The sequence below is a fragment of the Olea europaea genome, chromosome 12, assembly GCF_002742605.1.
Source record: "Olea europaea var. sylvestris chromosome 12, O_europaea_v1, whole genome shotgun sequence".
NCBI lineage: Eukaryota > Viridiplantae > Streptophyta > Magnoliopsida > Lamiales > Oleaceae > Olea > Olea europaea.
In genome coordinates, this window is record NC_036248.1 from 3277808 (window position 1) to 3292774 (window position 14967).

At 35.8% G+C, this 14967-nt stretch overlaps 1 protein-coding gene across 1 annotated transcript; it reads left to right on the top strand.

Moving 5' to 3' along the window:
* Positions 1-5605: 5605 nt before the first annotated feature.
* LOC111406921 (protein C2-DOMAIN ABA-RELATED 4-like) lies at positions 5606-8191 on the top strand. Its single transcript, XM_023036279.1, has 4 exons — positions 5606-5768; positions 5858-6156; positions 7344-7439; positions 7600-8191. Exons 2-4 carry the CDS (start codon positions 5992-5994, stop codon positions 7888-7890), a joined length of 552 nt encoding a protein of 183 aa, XP_022892047.1. The 5' UTR covers positions 5606-5768; positions 5858-5991; the 3' UTR covers positions 7891-8191.
* The last annotated feature ends 6776 nt before the right edge of the window (positions 8192-14967 follow it).

The following is a 14967-nucleotide window of genomic DNA, read 5'->3' on the forward strand; positions in this document are numbered from 1 at the left end:
TAGAAGTTAGGATAACTTTAAACACAAATTGCTTGTGGAAAAATTTCATTTTGCTCTCCTCTTATCATAGTGTCTTTTAGGTCTTCTAATCAAATCAAGATAGATTATTACCTCCTTGAGGATAGATTGAGTTGTAATGTACTTTAGCCCAGAAACTCAAATATATGACCGCACAAGAAAAGACATAATTGAGGCTACAAATGAAATTATCTGAAACTGTGACAAGGGAGAAATGAAATTCAACACAAGCAAACATGAAGAAGAAACTGGATTGTGTTTGCAAGGTTGAGAGTGATGTCTAAACTAGATAGAGTTCTGTTACTTAAATACACTAATTTCCTTTACAAGCTTCATCCGAACCATCCCAACCCACAAAAATAAAAATAAAGTAAATGATAAATAACTAAATAACTTACAATTTGCAAATAGAAAACACTGGTTCTTACTGACCGGACTGGCAGTGGGAGTGTGCACAGATTTTGGAGTTTATTCAATATTTGAGTCATTGACGAATCATCAATGAAGTTCCACACAACATATTATAAATGTAGCCATAAAATCTTAACCATCAAACAAATGGCATGTAAAATCCCACACCAGCAAACAGCCCACCAATCATGTATCCAAGACGAAATCTTTAAAGATCAATCGATAGAATCATAGAAGATACCTCTTTTTCTCCCCACCAAAAATATATCTTGTGCACTTGAAAATACAAGTCGAACGAGGAAAATGGAAAAGGAAAAATTAGGGCAATTGTTTGTGGGGAAATGAGGATTGGGGAAGTGGGGATTTCTGACTGCGGTTCATTTAGCTCTATCTGCAGTTCATTAGGGCAAGTGTTTGTGTAATACCCTTTTTTTTATGGGGCGGGTTTTTTTCGCCCCGTTCAGGGCGAGGACCCGATGGGTCGGGGCAAATTGCCATCACTATGTGAAGTGGTGGGCCAATAGGGATTGACCCCATCTTGACAGGTAGAGTTGTTCGCCCTCGTGGGATGATGCTGTCGCCAGTAAATTCAAACGGCAGGTCAGTCATGGGGATCAACTCATGTTCAATCTATATTTTATCAAAGGTGGATCCGAACCGTATATTCACCGAGCTGCCATTGTCGACGAGCATGCGTTTGAGTTCATTTCTAGCCACTACGGCTTTTACCACTAACGCATCACAATAAAGGTGGTGAACTCCTTGTGCATCTTCTTGAGAAAAAGTGATTGGGGCCATCCTGTTGGCCTCTTGAGTCTGGTTGACGATGTAAGTAATCATTGGTGGATCCTTCACTTCACTTGTGTAATTCCTCTGGGCGTTCCTGGTGTTGCCCTCGATGTGAGGTCCTCCAATGATTATGTCAATTTCCCTGATAACTTGGCCTCCAGATGGGGCCTGGTCCCTATGCTTGGGTTCTCCTCTATCTCTGGATTCTCTTCTCCGGGGTAATTGGTCTTTATATCGCCTTTCTTCTTTATTCGGAGAGGTGGACCTGTGGGTGCATTAACCCCTTCTTGAGGAACACAGATTACTCCTGTTCGAGGATCGAGGAGCATCCCTACATTCGCTGGTGTCGTGTCCGTAAAGTTGGTGAAAGGTGCAGAACCTTGTCCTTTCCAGGGGCCTGTTTGATCGCTTCTTCTTCTTTCGATTGTTTGTTCCTCCGGATGGTCTTGCTTCAGCAAGAGCATTTTCGTATGCTAGCACTGGCACTGCATTTAGCGTGGCAGAAGCCAGCGCTTGTCCGGACGTGGGAGCTATTGTGTGTCCTGCTTAGGTTCATTGCTGAGTGATGAGGTGGGCTGCTGGTCCTAGACCTACCTGTCTCTAAGGCGAAGGGAGTCCCTACGCTGCACGATTTTGGTGGTCAATCATCTCTTCATTGACGATCTCGACCCTCATCATTTCTACCAGTTCGACATAGGTGGTGGGATTATTACTGCATACATCCCTCCAGAACAGTGTGTTCATATTGAGGTCACCTTTCAAGGCTGAAAGGGCCTCCCTGTTAGTGATTTGCTCACAGTACGTGATTTTATCGGTGAATTTGGTGAGATAGCTTTTCAGCGTCTCGTCAGGAGCTTGCCTCATATCTTGCAGGCGTTGTACTAGGGCCTCCCCTTCCCTTTGTGAGAGGTACTGGTTCAGAAATGCATTATTCAAGCCCGGCCAACTTCTGATGCTCAGGGATGGTATTCTGCTGTACCACACTTCAGTACCTCCGGTGAAGGTTAGATGGAAGGCTCTACATTTCAGTGCCGGCGAGGCTCATCTGCGTCATGTATTTAGTTAGGTGTTTATGTGGGTCCTCCTTTCCTTCGTACTTCGGTATTTTAGGGGGCATGAAGTTTGCAAGCATTGGGAAGCTTCAAATTTCTCTGGAGAAGGGGAGGTTGTCATCGTCATCAATTTCGTAGGAGCGGCATGACCCTTCAAAGCCTTCCCCTTCTGATGCGTTTTGGGGAGGTGGGGGTGCCTTTTCCTAACTACTCCAATCCACTAAATTTCTCCTCTCGCGCCTAGAAAATAGGCGGAGGAGGTATTTGTCCTTGTTCCTACTCTTGTTGAATTGATCTTTGCACGCCCCTATTGCTAGGGTTCTGCCCTATTCTGTCGTAGACACTGACAGACCTTTAGGACTCGTATTTTGGTGCGAAGTTCTCTCCTAACGGTAGTTCTGCCGGTTGGCTCCCCCGTGCGTATGATGTGAAGTCAACACCCACTTCTCTTTCAAGGGTGTGTTCTCGGCGCTGACTTAAATGACCTCGGCCATGAGGCGCATGGATTTCTTGGGTTGGATATGGCTCTTGTTGCATCTGGAAACCTTGATGACCTCGAGCCTGCATGAAGAATTCACTCATTGCCACATTCTGAGCAGCAATGTCCCTCATTCCAGCAGTTATTTGAGTCATTACTTCAGTGAGCGCTGCTGTCCTGTTGCCTCGGTGACGCCGGTGATGGGGTCTCCGATGCGTGACATTGGTCCTGATTACCTCTTCTTCAGAGGCATCTCCGTGCCCTTCAAAATTTGCATCTTCATTACTATAACTCATCTTGTCCACTCCTTTTTCAAGGGTGTTTAGAGATGTGATCGTAGATTGACTATTCTTTTCTCAAGAATGTGCCCTTTTTAGGGTTAGTCAATGGTTTGTCGGTGGCTTTTTTTGATGGAAAATGTGGTACTTTTGGACGAAAAGTTTCCCATAGACGGTGCCAATCTGTTGACCTCGATATTTGGACCCTCCACGTGGCCAACGGGTAGCTACTCCACATAATCCTCCTTGCGCACAACAACGCATGGTCAGAAGCACACGATCGGGACCAGTAGTGGTGGTAGCGGCTGTATACACTCCGACGGTCAAGTCAGCGTTGGGTGATGGAACAATGCTCTAGTGGTGCAAGAGAGTGGGGAGAAGAATATATGTTTCTTAGTATGGAGAGCTAAGTTATAAGAACTTTCATTACCTCTGTCTTTTGCCAAACCTTAGACATTTATAGGTATAGGGCACCGTTGGATGTGGGACACGTGTATGCATCTGACGGTGTGAGGCATCTGCTCATAGGCGTCTAGCATGGGCGGGCAATTAGTTCTTCTAAGTTAAGTTAACATAAAGTTGATGTGTCATGTCAACTAGATGTATGGAGACGTCACGACAAGATCCCGAAAGATATCTTTCTGATAGTGGCGGCAGAGGGATCTGTTAAGGGAGTGCCTCGGGCCCTTCAACGCTTCGGTGTTGAGAGACACTTCAGTTGCTTCATTGGATCTATTCACCTTGCAGCGCGTCATGTTGAGGTCGTCAAGAATTGGCATCGCTTCGGAACCACTTCAGGTGGGTGCGAGGCGCTTCGTAGAGTGATGTGACCTTATGTCGAAGTGGTTTTAGTGCTGAAGTGGAAGTGGCTTGGTTATGGGCGTAACAACTTTTTTCTCCTCTAATATGTTGCTTAGTCGGAGTTTTGAGATGATTTATTTTGGTGGTGGTGATATTGGCTACAACGATGATAGGGACTGGCGATGGTGATGGCGTTGGAAATGGTCCCAAATGGTGGTAGTGGTGCAATGTTTGATTGGTGTCATAGTGATTTTAGGTTGGGCTATGGTAGGATCGAGGTTGGGTTGGGTAGAGATAAAGAGTGTTTGTGACCAACTGTTTGGATGATTATGACCTATAAATAGGTTAATTTGTAATCAATAAATAATGTGCGATTTATAAAAATTGACCATTTGTATAAATATGAGATTGCAACTAAATTTGTAATCCTGACTCGCAATATGTTAAGTTGTGATCAATTAATTTGGAATCTGTAATTGTGAAATAAGTTGTAACTTATAAAATTTGCAATTTGCGATAGAGATGTAATAAGTGACCTATTAATTTGAAAATTTGTAATCGATAAATAAATTGTGACTTATAAAATTTGTGATTCGTTACAGAAAAATGATGTTTTGACTAATTAATTTAATAATTTGTCGATAAATAAGTTGTGATTTATAAAATTTGTAATCTGTAAGTGTGACAATCTGTGATTGTGACCATAAATTGTATAATATTGTGACTTTTATATATTTAATTAATAAAATATTTTAATTATCTATTTTATTGATAAAATCTAATTATGATTTGAATTGTATCTTTTCACGAGTAAACTAACTCATAAAGTTCACGGAAAAAGCCATGAGTACAAGAAATTCTAGGTAGAATTCTTACCGACATTGACATCGCAGGAGATGATTGGAATATTTTGTTTTCTCTTTCCATTTTCCAATCAATTCCCGCAACGTGTTGCCTATCAAAGTTTGTTGTTACAATTTTTTGTATTTATAGCATGATTGAAAAGCTCACTATAGCAAGCTATTAACGAGCTCGCTAGTCTAGCCTACGGAGCCAGAGCACAAGAATCTTTAAGCTCAACGCGTGTCCATGTTCAAGTGGGAGTCCGTGCCCATTAACATCCTACTATCTTATAGATACCGCGAACTTAGTTGTTAAAGAGTCAAGATTTATTTTAAAAACCATTACATCGTAAGTTTGAGTAATATAAAAAATAAAAGAAAATTAAAATAGAAAAATTAAAATAAAACAAAACGAACACAAGCATGTTTAGGTATCTTAAACTTTAATGTAAGCGATTCTCGTCTTTATTATTCAATTGGAACTTGCGCAAGGAAAGACCGGGGCGAGTATTGTGGAGTAAAGAAGGGTGGGAAAAAGCTGCTTGTATCAGTGAGGAAGTGGGGACTATAAACAGTTGGTTTGGGCCGGATTGGTGGCTGGTGATGGTGGGCGACATAGATTATTGTTTCGATGATTAGGGATGTAAAGCACACAGTTTTCATAATTGAAGGGTCTACGTTGTCACGGACCTAATTTCATTACACCCGATCAAACGTGCTACAAATAAAAGGTTGGAACCCCATTATCTCAATGAGAAAAGATTGGGACCCTACTTCAAACACACCAGAAAACGCGTCTTCCACGCCACAGTTCTCTCCCAGTCAATGCCCAAAAACAAGTAGACTCAGGCACATTTCAATAATACCATCCAACCATTCATAAACTGCCTGGCTACAAACCTGCGTACCTTATAATTCACAAAATCCTCAACTTATTTCCCATTGTTTTCTTGTGTATTTTTTTATTGTGTTCTCCTAATCTCTCTCTCTTCCCCACAAACAAGAGAGAGAAAAACTAAAATAACACTCTCTTCCCTCTCCATTTTATTTTTCAATAGAAATTTTGATGATAATATTATTACTATTGCATCCACAAAGGGTACGTATCTGAAAAATTATAAAAACCTTTTCTGTCCCATGTTATCTGATTATAACATAGTTTCTTTGTTTTTATTAATGTTTTTGCAGAGAGGATCAAGAAAATATTGACTTGGACGAAAGGATATTTTTTTATAACATTCAAAATAGATTGGAAGTGATCACTAGTTGGTAGAATATTAAATTTATTAAAATTAAAAAGGGAAAATCGATTAGAAGATAAAATGAATTCTCCTATTTCCCCTGCAAGTGGAAAATCGCCAGCAGCAAAATCTCTGATGGATCAGATGTTGGGACTTCTCAGAGTTCGGATTAAGAGAGGAGTAAATCTCGCCGTTCGTGATGTCGTTACAAGCGATCCTTACGTTGTTGTCAAAATGGGTAAACAGGTCTGTCCATGCATCCTTTGTTTAATGTTGTTTGAAATAGGCGTAGCAGTCACAACCCAATACCGCGAGAAATTGGCAGAGGGGGAGGTTCCACTCAAATATGGTGACAGAATATAATGATTTTGTGATTATAATATTCTCTAACTTGTAATGAAGAGTCCACTATATATAGGATGCATGTCAAACTTTAACAAAAAGTATCAAAAAATCCGGGGGAATAAAGAAAACAAATCTAGGTAGGATGAAATTGCCGCTCGAGTGACGGCCTCGCAGGAAGCGAGCACCACATGTCGCTTGCTGCAGACGCGGTGCTCAGGCGCTGCGTGGGCCATGCTCAAGTGCATTGTTTCTGTAACCTTTTGCACCAGAGAGCTCAAGCGGGGCTAGCTAGCGCCTATATATATATATATATATATATATCGTGTGCGTGTGTGTGTGTGTGTTTTTTTTTTGGGAAATTTAAATAGTCGTAATCTTCGTTAGATTATCACATAACGCTCGTGGAGATATTAATCTTGGAGTTGGTTGATTTCTTAAGTGTGTGGGGGTTAAGTTATAGAAAGAATTATAAAACTAGAGTCTTTTGAACTTGTATAGCCGTGTTTAAAATTAACTTCAAAATTACTGTTTTTGAATACATGTCATAGTCAAACAAGATCTAAATTCTGGCAAACGAACATTTCATAATGATGATTGACCTTTATTTTAGCTAATATATTTATTGGGTTCGAATATTGAATTTTAAAAGTTATGAAAGATATGAGATTATTGAGATTTAATACTCCTTTAAGTAGGTCAAGTCTTGCCTCATTGTCATACTCTTGGAGTTTGTCTCTTTGAGGTAGTGGTTCGAATGAGAAAAATCAACGACTTACCATTTGATGCAAGAGAATCATAAAAATTTATTATTGTTTCTCTTCATCAATAAAGTGGCGTTTCTTGATGAAGAGGCGCCTCTCAAATTTGTATTTGAAGTAGTAACTCTTCAAGATGGATGCTCAAAACGCCATTGCAATAAAATACAGAGGTTTGAGCTACTTGGTTCGTCATTGGAATTTATGGTTGAAAATGAAAGTTTGACAATTATAAATTTTGACAAATCGAAGCGTTAACAGGTTACTTGTGCGTTTTATTTCAATATTTTCTACTCGAATTTTCGGAACGATATATGTTGACATTCTATGCAGAAGTTGAAGACTCGTGTTATTAAGAAGGATATCAATCCTGTATGGAATGAAGATTTGACACTTTCTGTTGCCGATCCAAATATTCCAATCAAGCTGGTGAGATCCACTTTCTGATTACCATGAGCATATTCTGTTAAAACTATTTGCATACACAACTATAGTACTGTAAATGAATATATAGTAGAATGGTCCAAATGACATAATGTGTTGATATTTCTGATAGTACGAAGTTGTCCCTTCCTGTGTATGATTTCAGACAGTGTACGATCACGACACATTCAGCATGGATGACAAAATGGGAGATGCAGAGTTCGATATTAAACCATTCATGGAAGCATTGAGGATCAAACTAGATGGCCTCCCAAGTGGTACAGTAATTACAAGAGACCAACCGTGCAGATCAAATTGCCTGTCCGAAGAGAGTTGTGTGATCTGGAAGGACGGTAAGGTGATACAAGACATGATTTTGCGACTGAGAAATGTTGAAAGTGGCGAGGTCGAACTCCAACTTCAATGGATCGACCTTCCAGGAGCGAAAGGTCTTTAGAGCGCGACAGTATTGTGCACGTAACTTATGATCCCAGTTTTAGTTTCGAATACTGAGTGATAATTTGAAGAATCTACCTTCTTTTTCTCTGCCTATCTATGCAAGATGTGTAGATTGGCATATGTTTTTTTGTGATTACAACAATAAAGCGAATGATCCTTGTATTTCATTTCAGTGTTTGAACCCTCAGAAGATATACTACTGAGGTTTCAAAATGCCCAACTGATAATTTGCTGTATAATATATAATAACTACATATTGCGTTCAAAATGAAAAGAGAAGTTATGAGAAACTTTTAACACTTTGATTCATATCTTTACTTGGACACTAGTGTGAGATAATCGAAAAAGACACAACTCTACTGGCTAAATTCTCAATAGTTGAGATCTCTTTTCATCATTAGCACTCAAGTTATTGCAAGATTTATTGGCATATCTCTTTAAGAATTTGTTCTATCAAAATCATGTCAATTTTATAATCAATAGGGTTTCTTTACGTTGATTCAAAATATGACGCAACCGCATAATCTAAGTTGTTCTTTCTATTCAATTAGTTCTAATTTTGCTTCACGAATATTCTCACTTTTCACCATGTGCACTTTAGTAGAACCGCATATTCACTCAACATCCTCAAGAATTATTCTAGGGGTACATAACCCCTTACATAATAGGCGCCCGTCCAATAGGGGGCGTCGAGTATCCATTTTGATCACCCTTATGTCCCCCTTTATGTGCGCATAGAATAACCCCATCCTCATTAGGACATTTGTCATTTATAGCCTTGCAAAACTGTAAAATATAAGTCTAAGACAATTATATTCATACCACAATTTTTATTAGTTGCACCACATTTCAATTTCATTCTCTGCGGATTAAAGTGCTCATGTCTTTGAATGCTATCTATAGTCCAGTTTCATAAATTTCCAATGTTCAAATTACATCCCTTATTACATAGATCGGCAAAATAATTCCAATGGCAAGAGAGAAAAATGAAGTTAGATAATTCTATTTATCTGAAAAAAAAAAAAAAAAACAATATAGCCAGGGGTTTCAATTAGTTGTGCCAAAAAATTTGTACATTTGAAGGTTAAACTTTTCTAGACTTTGCGACATGTACATCAAATTTTATATAATGGATCACATAATGCCACACGTCACTCCATCATTTGCCAGTTCAAAACTCAGTCATCTTTTTCATCCAAATTTATCTCTCCACATCATTTTATGTAATCTTTTATGCACAATTTTTATGTACAAGTAATATAATCCAACTTTTCTTGTTTTACATGATTATAAAAAGAATAATAATAAGGAAAAGGGATCCTAATAATTCTTTTCATTTTATATCAAAGTACACGCAATTTTTAGACAAAAAATATTATTAAGTGAAGAAGCAGAATTTTAAAAAGATTGGGTATAAGAAAGGGACAAAAGTTTTTATTGAAGTAATGAAATGCATGCCCTTTTATACTCTTTGAAACCCTAATCAATTCCATTGCTATTTGTGCAGTGTAAACATAGTGTTTGGAGATTTACAACTCCAAGGGAACCATGACGATAATACGCCAATCTTTGACTCACGTGTCTTGCACATGCAGAATTTATCTAACAAGACTAAGGGGCAAGGGCATCACAACACTTCTAGGCTGGGGACATTTCCGACTTAAAAAATAGGTTTAGGTCTGTCGATTTGAACTGACGTTACAATTTTCCTTAATAAAAATCATAACTTACATTCGTGTCTCAATTCTATAGCTATTTGTGCAATTTGAACGTTGTGTTCGAAAGTTGACAACTTTAAAAGAATCCGATATGTAATCACCATGTCATGTATTTGTTACTTTAACAGAAAAATCGATAGAATGTATCTACTGAGATTAAGAGCATATGAATTGCTATTTTTATAAATTATATCTACGATTGTCTACGTGTCATTTGCCTACCCATTAAAACCATAACCGTTTATATCGCAATTCTATTTTTAATTGTATAGTTTAAGCATTTTGTTTGGACGCTTGTTACTCGAAGGAACATATGAATCTGACACGCCAATCTTTGCCTCGTATTGATTCTATGCATTAATTGCAACTTTAATCATTAATTTCAACGCATGCTTGTGTGGAATTTTTAATTGTCACTTTTAATTAATGATAATTGTTCACCATATAAGCACGGGTGACATGACAGACTATTTAATTGGTGAATCATTAAATACACGATATTTAATTGGTGAATAAGTTAATGATAGATCTTATGTATTTAAAGATTCACCAATTAAATTGTATGTTATGTCATCAGATATATATATATGAAGATTATCTTCCTCCAATGTGCCATTTTTTAGCCGCCAATCGGGCTTTTTCATGTTCTTTGGTACTTGAAAAATAATTAACAAAATTATCTTACTTAAAGTATTCATTGAAACAAGAAGAGTTGATGGTGATACGTTGGAATTAGAATTAGATAAGAATGAAGAAAAGTGATATTTAAAATAAAATTTATTGTTATCGAGTAGTAATATTTTTAAACGAAGACTTTTCATGTGTCAAAACACAATCGGATTTATACATTAAATTGAACAAAATTTATCTACATTTTTTTATCAGTTCATTGTATCAAATTATAAAGGGTGAAATTTACATCTTTAAATATAAAAATAATAGTCAATATATAAGATTTTGTACTTGAAAGAGAAAGAACCTCAAGATCTATTATAGAATTAGGGTCTATTTGGCACGGCTTTTGAAAAATAAAAAGTTGCTTTTGAAATTAATAAATTTTTTTTTGAATATGTTAGAATAATTTCCCGAAAATATTTTGTCTGACTAGAAGAACTTTTAGAAGAAGTTGGCTCAAGATAATTTCCTCAGAAAACTTTATTACAATAAGCAAAAACAAAAGATAATTTTTGCCAAACAATGTCCTATAGCATCACAACTTGAATGGCTCGCATAACCATGTATGAGAAACTGTTTAAATTGGATAAATAGTTTGTACTTGTGAGTCATAAAAAATGCATGGATACAAATTGGTGTACTCAAATGATTATAAACATGCTAAGGAAAAATTACATATCCCTTAATCAATATATAAAAGTCAACTTATTTTTCTTACATATTAATATTTTTTACTAGAATCCTAGCTACCAACATGCCATAGATAAAATCATATCATTACTTGTTACTGAGGATCTGCATGCTTTGATGTACAAATTAAACAGGTGTATGATACACGATTAATCAAATTGTTTCAAGACTACAATCGTCATAATTTCTACTTTATTTTCCACTTGGAATTGTCTTTGGTAGTTAATAACACAGGAGGATTCGTACGATTTTCTCTAAATTATATCTGAAAATATTTAATTCATGTTTTTCCATATATATATTTATTCATCAACTTATAATTTTGTTATAAATTTTATATTGCCAAAAAATTACTCATGAGGAATATTAATATATCAAGCAACTAAGAAATAACACAATAATGAATATTATTCCCACCTAGTTTTCAGTGAAATTAGGTTTGATGTATGTAATAGATCTTATTCAGTGATACAGTAAATTGGCTTGCAAATTAGGCCTTGTTTGGTAGGGATTTTTTGTCTCAAAAAATTGATTTTTTGACCGTTATTTTATTATTCAAACCGTAATTTTTGACTTCTTCTCTTACATGTGGACCCCACTTTTCTTCTAACGGTCAAAAAATCAATTTTCAAAATCCCTATCAAACGGACCCTTATTGTCTTTAAAAAGTACTTTTAGAATCTATTATATATATATATGAAATTATGTTATAAACTGAGAATATTCTCGCAAAGTGTTTGTTGAACTGTATTTTAGTAAATAAAAAAAAAATCAGCAAATTTTAATTCTAATAATTTTTTAAATATTGTAACACAATAGTTTGATAATTATTTATGGAACATTATTGATTTTATATTGAAATATTTGAAATTTTATTTTTGGTTTTGTAGAGCATTGCAATGATGAGGGAAAATAAATAAATAAATAAACAACGCGGGTGAAGGTAATGCAAAAGGAAAAGCAAAAAGTGAGAAATAGATAAAAGTTAGGTAAAACTTTACTATTCGTTCTTCAAATTTTTACCCTCATAATAATTTAGTTTCAAACTTTAAAAAGAAGCAATTTTATCCAAAAAAGTCTACATGTACATAATTATTGCACATAATTGTGTCCATAATGCGATGTGGCAATCATCCGATTAATGATGTTCAAGTTTGAGATTTGAATTAAAGGTTGAATCCAGTACCACGTGTAATTATGAATACCATCATGTAAACAATTATATACGTGTATGTAACACTTCCCATTTTATCCCCACCTTTTACTGAAGTTGTATAATAAGTTATTACTAGCGAAAATTGCCTAAAATTTTGTTAAATTTTATTAGATGTAAACGTGCTTCATTAAAAATTTTCAACGACGAGTCTAACTTGAAAAGTAAACTCTAACTCTGTAAAATTCAACATACTAGCTACATGTGAAATTTTTATTTCATTGTTTGATACTAATCGTGTCAATAAAATAATTTATAAGAACAAATTTGTTAATTTTTTTTTTTAGAGATTAGAGACCAACTTACTTTTAGGACCAAGTGCATCTCTGAAAAATTTGTCATGTAAGTGAAATAGATAATGTTTTAAAAAAAATTCATTTCAAAAAAGAAAAAAAATGAGCATTTTCTAGTGTTAATCTCGATGCCAGAAGCTATGATGCAGACTCAACGAAAATTATGTGACATGCAATTTATAATTTTATGCATATTGTTAAATTTAAGAAAATAAAAGATAGATAATATTATTGATGTGTCGTATAAATGTCAATGCAAATCAATTTTGAGTTTGAATGTCTATTCATTAAACATCAATATATCGAAAGTTTTTCAATTAACATTTTACCTAAATAACTATATATAAAATGCATTGTAAACATGTCACTAGAATATAAAATGCACCGATTGCAATCAAGATACCTATTTATGTTCAAGTCATTAAATAGCTCCTAAATTTAGGGATTTATTATACAAACAATTGGATTATTAAATAACACCTGCGTGTATTTGTAGGTATAATTCCAAAATCCTTTTTTCATTATTTTGAAATTTCTATTTCCAATCACTTCATATTACTAAATAGTGAAAATTCATGTTTGGCAATTTATAGTCTTACGTTAATTTATTCATTTATTTATTTATTTTTCGAAATGTAAGGCAATACTTAGTAAGACGTTGTGTGGATATTATATAACTCGTAATGTTTTAACATTTTTAAATATACTATTGATAAGTGCACAATATAATGTTTATTTTCATATTATTATATATTCTATACCCCTAAATTTAGGAGCTATTTACGAGGGTGTTCTCAACTAAAATTTTAATGAATTTTAGAAGATTATAAATTCTAATGAATTTTGTGGATTTGAATAGATTCTTACAAATTCCATAAAAATCTCATCAAATATGGTGAAATTAAAAAAAAAATGCTTATACGTAGTTTTAAACTTGAAATCCATCAAATCTTTTAAAATCCTTCTATTAATGAAATATTTATAAATCCATTAGCTATTGAGATACCTAAATTTTAAGGGATTTCATTAAAATCTCAATTGGGGATACATAAATTTTAATGAATTTTATTAAAATTCAATAAAATTTCAATTAAAGATATCTAAATTTAGAATGACTTTTAAAATTCATCATAATCTCAATTGAGGACACTCTCCTTAGTGACTTGGAGATAAATATGTTTCTCGATTGCAATAGGTTACCTATATTTATGTAATTGGGTTATTTAGTAATTTTGAAAATTTATGTTACTAGATTTAGTATTCTAGGAATTAAAAAAAAAATGTGTTAGTATTTTTGGAATTATCTTTCTATATTGGATTATACGTTGTTGCAATGCGCTGTGAGGCGTTCGATGCTCCTCTAATGTTGGACCCAGTCGATGCACCTCTGGCTTGACACTATCGTCGGCCGTATCCACTGCACGCGACGAAGCAACGTCCAAGGGCTCAGTGGTGCTCGCTATACCCACTCGGCCATCTCACCCCCAACCATCACACTTACTCAACATCCATGGGCTTAGCTGATCTGAAATTTCCTTCGATCCGTTGCTGTGGAGGTTCTTGTTGCGTTGCAATCCCCGGCAAAAGCTTCTTTGGTGATTTTGCGGTGATTTTCTGTGGTTTTGTGGTGATTTTGCTGCATTTTTTGTTATAGTTTTTGAGGGTGGTAGTGTGCTGTGGTGGCGGCAACGGGTTTATGGATTTTTTTGGTGGTGTCTTGTCGGTGGTGGTGTGGTGTAGCTGGAGATAGAGGAGGTGGTGGTGGTGTGCTGTGAGTGCTTTGTGCAGTGGTGCTGTGGCGATTTTTCGAGTGTTGTGGTGGTGGTAATTGTGGGAGACAGTGGTATAGATACAGTGGTGCTCATGGTGGTGTTGGGGGTGCAATGATTTTCTGATCTGTTGTTCTTTGGTGGTGATGGTGAGTTGTGACTTGATATTGATTTGGTCATAGATAGTCACTCTGAATATAATTTTGATCACAGTTAGTCACATCGAAGGTAAAATTGATCACAATTAATCACATGTATGTGGTATGTATTTATTGTGATTGTTTGTGACCAATTTTGTATTGAATGTGATCAGTTGCGACCAATTTTGTATTGATTGTGATCAGTTGTGACTTAAGATTGGCTTAGTCACAGATAGCACACTAAATACAAATTTGGTCACAATTAGTCACATATGACACAGGTATGGTCATAGATGTCACAGGTGCAAATCTAATAACTTACAACGCACCATTGCTACCACCACAGTTTTTGGAGATTTTTTCAACAGTGTGGTGTAGAGAAAGAAATTGTTTTAAAATTTTGGAGATTTCTCTATTGGCGAGTCGGAGCAGTGCCTGGAATAGTTATTGGGGTAGGCGTCGGAGTGGTCATTGGAGCAGTTTGCTGGAGTGGTCGTCGAAGCAGTTTGCTGGGGTGATCGTCGGAATAGTTGCCGGAGCGGCCACTGAAGTGATCGTTGGAGCCTTTGTTAGAGTG

Bases quoted from the DNA above. Each gene is read 5' to 3' on its own strand.
- LOC111406921 (XM_023036279.1), top strand. From the start codon at position 5,992: ATGAATTCTCCTATTTCCCCTGCAAGTGGAAAATCGCCAGCAGCAAAA. The intron at 6,157-7,343 runs GTCTGTCCATGC...CATTCTATGCAG, and splicing joins TTGTCAAAATGGGTAAACAG to AAGTTGAAGACTCGTGTTAT. The intron at 7,440-7,599 runs GTGAGATCCACT...GTATGATTTCAG, and splicing joins CAAATATTCCAATCAAGCTG to ACAGTGTACGATCACGACAC.